The sequence below is a fragment of the Cyrtonyx montezumae genome, unplaced genomic scaffold (assembly GCF_038088225.1).
Source record: "Cyrtonyx montezumae isolate F1298 unplaced genomic scaffold, pur_monq_1.0 scaffold_5, whole genome shotgun sequence".
Taxonomy (NCBI): Eukaryota; Metazoa; Chordata; class Aves; order Galliformes; family Odontophoridae; genus Cyrtonyx; species Cyrtonyx montezumae.
The window spans coordinates 1,206,217-1,212,599 of record NW_027072056.1 but is presented as its reverse complement, the minus strand read 5'-3'; the positions used below and the strand labels follow the sequence as shown (position 1 = coordinate 1,212,599).

The following is a 6,383-nucleotide window of genomic DNA, read 5'->3' as shown; positions in this document are numbered from 1 at the left end:
GATGTGGCTGCCCAGAGAAGTCAAATCTCACCCTGTTCTTTCAACTGCTTTGACAAAATAAGCTAAGACTGCCTCCTTCTGTGTCTGTCTCCTTCTGTGTTTGTTTCCTGACAATACACAGACACCCTGCACTGCTGGCATTCAGGGCAACTGCTGTCAGAGTAGTGAAGGCCTTATTCTTGTTCAAGGCATGTATTACAGTTCATTCATCGTATAACAGCAGGCCTAGCAAACATCTCAGAATGAACATTTGATCATACACCGTTATTGGGAAAGTTCTTTCTCTGCAACCATTTTAATCATTACAAATTGGTGGTAAAAGCAGTGCAGCACAGCAAAAGTGTGCTGGTCAGCAAGCCAAGCTTCGGTCTCCAGAAGGCCACAGAAAATGTCAGTCGTGCTGCAGGGTATGCCGGTATGTTACTGCCCATGTTGCTCATCCCAGTGGGTTACAGATTGTAAGTCAACCGTGGATGAGAATTCAGTATTTGTTTGCATTAATAGAGACAGGGAAGGCTTATTGTCTACAAATAAGACGCTTTGATTCGCTGAAGAAAAAATGTATTGTCCTCCATAAATAGAACTATTTAATTCACAAGAGCCATTCTTGATACAATTTTACAACAGGATTGAAAGCCATCTTTATTGATCACTTCAAATCAATTGTGCTGTTCAATATGAATTGGTGCAAAGCATCATTTGATCATGTTTATGACTCTCCTACATTGGTACACTCAGAATGTTGTTCTATATCATTTCACATCTGCTAAATTGAGCTAATATTCCATCTGCCTCATTGGAGTGATAATGTTATGAGCTCAAACTCAGATTACGATAATGAACAACCTGCTCATTTCTGATCAGAGAGCTACCTGAGGGACTAGATTATTTTTTAAAGCCTACAAGGGTTCATTCTCTACTAAACATTAGATTTTGCAGAAAGAAAAGATACTCTGCTTCAGGCAAAATCATCTTTTGGGACTGCAGAATTTGCTTACAGGGTTCCACTTGCTGTCCTTGAGAAGAGCCTACAGATCTGGCTGGGAAATCATTTTGCATCCACGGGCATTTGCCCATCTAACGACTCAGAACAGAAGATCCTGCTTTTCTTCAAGTCAGACAATCATCTTAAATCCTAAGAAAATGAGCATCTTCTGTACTTCAGTGGTAAGGATGAATGCATCCCTCCAGAGGCAGTTCAACATTTCCTCAGATTCGGATGAAGTTTCTTCGTACTACTTGCTGGAGGAATGGACTCTCAACACACCAGACACACACGTGAAGATGTTTTTAATCCCTCCCATTGTCTGCCTCGTAGCAGGTGTCCTCATCATTCCTTCCATCTTGTTTGTGATCCTCTCTAGGTTCAGCATCCGCCAGGAGACGAGGTACATGCTGCTGGGGAACGCTCTGCTGTGCGATCTGCTCTACCTTGTGCTCTACACCCTGTCTGCTGCTCTCAGTGCAGTGCATGTCAGCCTCCCAAAGGAAGCCTGCATTCTCCAGTTGTTCTCACTGGCTGTGGCTTACTGTGGAGGATTGTTCACAGCTGCTGCGATGGTTCTGGATACGTACATAGCTATTCTGTTTCCTCTGCGTTACATTGCTATTTTGCCTTCTTCACGAGCAAGGAAAGTGATTGTATTACTATGGGTCTGTTCTGGGGTTCTCCCTGGGATTTTCTTCCTGGTGCTATCCAGCACTCACAGTTTTGTGCCCTGCGTCCTGGAGATGTGTGCGATTCCAGTAATAATATTACTAACTCTGAGCGGGACCGATGCTGTGAAACTCTCTTTCTGGCTGTCTGTCATGGTTATATTTCTCTTTCTGTCCCTAATATTCTGTTGCTATGGCATTGTTTATTTTAAAACCAGACGATCAGGTATATGGGAGAGCATCTGCTCCAGAGCCAGCGTGACATTCTTAATGCACAACACTGTGTTCTTCTTTTATTTCTCTCCACTCTTTGTCCTGTTTGTGGAATCGTTCTTGTACGTTAACATTGTCATTGGACTGCAGACATCAATCTGGATCTCCCTGACGATTTGTAACGTTCTCATGATTCTGCCTAAAGTTTTGTTCCCCTTTCTGTACGGGCTTCGGTACAGAGAGATCTCAGCATCTCTCAGATCCCTTGTCAGAAGGAAGCGTCTTCACCTGGTGTCACCTGCTCCATCGCCATCCTGAGGCAGCACAGCGGACAGCTACATCCTTGCCTCATCAGCACTCAAGCCTGAGGGCAATCACTCAGCTTCGTTCAGAAGGCCACAGGTTTTTCATCACATCACAGCTGGAATTGCAGCGAACGCTGCCTCCTGAGGTTCCAAGCTTTGCTCTGGTGTGGGAGGGCAGCCTATTTCAGAGGAGATAGTGAGTCAAGATCATTCCCGTCCACCTGAGGCAGACACCTGTCTGGAAAACAGAAAATAAAAAAACTAGATGGTATGAAGCAGAGGGGTGCAAAGCAAAGGAAGTAGCTACAGATCTTGACAGATCACCAACTCAAGCAAGATCCTTAACTGAGCATGCTGGGAACAGAACCACTGTTGGTTTTTTTTTCCTTCACAATTTATTCATGCAAGGTTGGTAACTATTCTGTGAAACACTTGATGGAAAGTGTCGTGTCCCCACTGGGTCCCTGCTGACACTGCTGAGCTGCAGGCTCTCTCCACTTTTTCTTTGCTTAAAGCAGCCCACAGGTTGTGAAAGAATGTGGGTTTGGGGGATGCTTTGGTAATGAAGCCTGTTTGAGAGTTCCTGCTCCCCTCTGCTCATTCCCTGGCAGCTGGTTGCTCACCTCACCCTGCAGCTTGCTGCTCTCTCCAGTTAGCTGAAGCAACTGCTCGTGGAGTTGCAGGCTAAAAATATCCCTTCAAAGAGAAGTGATGTTGTTTCAGTCTAACCAAGATTACCCCAGAAATCTGTTTTATAGCATGTTCTGCAAACTGCTGTGTCAGCGCAGCTGACAGGAGATACATTTCATGGTGGAGGTGGGGATGAGCAGGGACGTCATGGGGGCTGTACTGTGAAGGGACCTTCTTGTGTGAGAGCATCTTAAAGCTGAAGTTGCTGCAAGTGAATAAACCATCTTGCGTGTTTGCTATACTCATGGCTCTGCCCTTCCTGTGAGTTTACCTGTAGGAAAGTTAAATCACTGAGTAATCACTTTGTTTTCCAGGAACAAAACGACCTCTTCTCAATCGTGTTCAATAAATAATTGGACCTGACAGCTGCATGTTACTGACTGCTTTGATATTTCACTGAGATGAAGGTACTGGCCCACACCAGCTGTGTTTGGTTGCAGCCTATGAGGAGGGTCTTCTATAACCCTGGTAAGGGTGGAAACAACACCTGTGTGCTCAGCCAGGTGCTTTCTGCTGCCCTTCCTCAGCACACATATGATCAGGGCTGGAAGGTGTGCGGATGTCCCCCAGCTGCTCAGTCCTGGGGCACATCTGTATGCCTCTGCCTGGTGCCAAGGGTGCCAATAGCATACAGGATTTTCTCCATGGAAGATCCTTTCCAGTTTTATTGCTAGGCTTGCCTATATTGTAAATGTTCATGCTAGGTAGTGAAGAAACCTATGTGAATAGCATGGAGCAAGGTAGGGCCATAGCTGACCAGGTATAGCTGCAGGTTAGCAGCGTTTGATCTTCCTGGTAACCTCTGTTAATCACAAAGCTAACCTCCAGGACAGACTCAGACCAAGATGTAATGCCAGTTCTGTATCACTGTTGTATGTACTCATCCCATGGGAGCAACTGGAATTTTGGTATCACACAGAAGGACACTGAATGCAGGAGGAAGTGAACGGGTGATAATGGCAACTTTATATATGCACAAAGCCTGTCTACAGTGATGCATCATAAAGACCAAGCAAACAGAACTCTGCTCTGTTGAAATGGCCTTCTGAGAAAGATGAAGTCATCTTGTACATCTCCTTGAACTCGTTACCAAGCATGGGGGTTTGCCTAAAATCATTTAGTTGAGATGCAATTAATCAGGTTGAACTGGAATCTAGACAAGGCATCCCCATGGAGAGTCAGTGCTGTTTTCTTAATCCACTTGAAGGTGGCTCAGCACTGGAAAGGCAGGGGTTTCTAAGTGAGAGCCTGTACATTAGCTCTTACGCAGGCTGCTGCAGTGCTGGCTGATGCAAAAGCAGAATGTTACAGCATGCACAAGAGGAGCACACGGTGCACCCGAATCATTTACCTTTGGGTGAGTACCCAAAGCTACCCGCACAGACCCGAGGGGGTCACCAGGGCAGGGTTGCCAGCAGTAGGTTCCTATAATTCTTCTCATAAATGTCTTGAGTTTCACCTTAAAAATAGAAAGGCTTTCCCACTTGCAGTGATCAGCAGCCTTCTAAGGATGTCTCCAGAGAGCTCTGGGAGTTCAGGTGAAGGCTATTTAACACGGCCCGGCCATCGATCTCCCTGAGGTCACTAAAGTGAACTTCTTAGATGTCAGTCTGTCTGCCCAGCACATTAAATGAAACGGAGAGCAGTTGACTGTAGCATGTGATTTGGCAGCTGGGAGCAGTAACCCTTGAATAAATCGCAGTAATGTGAACACTGAACCTTAAGGTGTATGCTGGACCCTAAGGTGTAGTCCAAATGTATTCCCAGTTGGTTTTGCTCTGCTTTCTTCATGCCAGCGTTGTCACTAAACTCACCACTGCCATCCCTCTCCCTATTGGGTTCACAGCCTGCAGGCTGGGCTGGGAGCTGAGGGCTGGGGGCTGGGGGATTGGAGATGGGAGATGGGCAGAGCTGGAGGAAAGCTCCATCTGTGGTTCATGTGTGATCATTCCACTGGGAGGCAGGCGTGTGTGACAGTGGGGGAAAGGCAGTGACAGGAAAAGGAAATTGCAGGGTTCCTTGTAACACGGGCTGTGCTGCGTGCAGCTCTACCCCCATCTTCCTGCTGGGGGTACAGTGCTGCAGTCTTTGCAGCTCTTCCACAAACCTCGTGATTTTGGCATCTTCGTGAAACCACTGGCGCTGAACGTTTTTGTTTTTTCCAGTAGTCCCTCAGATTGCAACATGAGAAGGGTGCAATCTGAACGGAAGGAACAAATCTGAAGGGCAAAGAAAAACAGCCTTATGTGAGCTGCTGAGAAAGCATCAGAGCTTCCAGCTGTGCTGTGGGTGCAGGCAGCTTGGCTTTGCTCTGTCTCTGCTAAGGAGAGCTACAGATTGTGCATTCTCAAGTTATTCTTTTCAAACAAACAAACAAAAAAAAATACATGCTTTTGCTGCTTGTGTTGTGGGGTGAAAATCTAGGCAGGCTAGGCTGGTGCCCTCCTCATGAAAAACTCTGATATGGTTTCTCTAGGGGGCATTTCCCCTTGTCTCTGGGAGGCAGAGCAGGATGGCACAGCCTGGAACAGTGTGGAAGCATGAGAAGCACAGCCCCTGCAGAGTGAAGGGTGTGGGAGAAGAGAAACAACACTGCTGCAGATGTAAGGTTTGTAGGAAGAATTAGAATACAAAAATGACTGAGCTGCAAGTACAGAAGTGAGCTTCAAGGCATGGGGTAAACTGAAGGAGGGGCAGGATTCATAGCAGGCTTCATGGGGAAGGATGGGGGAAAATCTGAGGAGACCCACTGCCACATGCTGTCGTGCATGGGCCCCTCCACAGCCCTGAGCACTCTGCACTCGGGGTGCAGAAATTCTGCAACCCCTACTTTTTGTCTCAGGCCAACATGAGAGACACTGTTTTTACGATTGCATCAGGCAAAAGGAGAGAGGGAGAGAGGCCAGAGGGAGTCAGCGCTCTCTGCTAGTACAGATCAGTTTTGTTTGGTGTTTTCTGTTTTTGATTTAACAGTGAGTTGCTCTTTCCAGCGGCTAGGAAGGGGAGGAGGGACAGGAATATGTTCCCAGCCTTTAGCCAAGAGTATCCCAGAGTGTCCCAGCCACGACCTCTTCCGTGTCTATTTTCCCTTCTTCTACAAGTGACCCAGATGCCGAGACCTGAGCCTCCATCCTGCTGGCACGTTGCACATTTGCCCCTTCTGGTACAGCCTGTGCCGGTCCCAGGGATCAGGCCGGCTGTAGTACCGGGAACTGTTTTTCTTTCCAGCAGGATGTTCTGGCGTTCCAGGAAGTCCAAACCCGCGAGAAGAAGCCTGGGGGAGCAGTGCCATCCAGCGGGGACGGAGCGGGGATGGATGGGGGCAGCTCGGGACACGCTGAGTGCAGCAGCAGGGAGGAGAGCTCTGCGGACACAGCGGCAAGCAGCCCAGAATAGAACAGAAGGGAAGCCAAGTTCTGCTCTGCTTTATTAGAAAACAACCACAATGAACGTTCAGTGGAACAGGATTAGAGTTCGTTTCTATTTGCAGCCAGCGCAGTCTCCTCCTTGGAATTGACA

General features: G+C 47.4%; 1 protein-coding gene across 1 annotated transcript; it reads left to right on the top strand.

The window, feature by feature from the left end:
- The first annotated feature begins 1,143 nt into the window (after positions 1-1,143).
- On the top strand, positions 1,144-2,187 carry GPR148 (G protein-coupled receptor 148). Its single transcript, XM_065747842.1, has one exon. It carries the CDS (start codon positions 1,144-1,146, stop codon positions 2,185-2,187), a length of 1,044 nt encoding a protein of 347 aa, XP_065603914.1.
- Positions 2,188-6,383: the final 4,196 nt, after the last annotated feature.

Excerpts from the sequence above, each read along its gene's own strand:
- GPR148 (XM_065747842.1), top strand. The coding sequence starts at position 1,144 with ATGAGCATCTTCTGTACTTCAGTGGTAAGGATGAATGCATCCCTCCAG.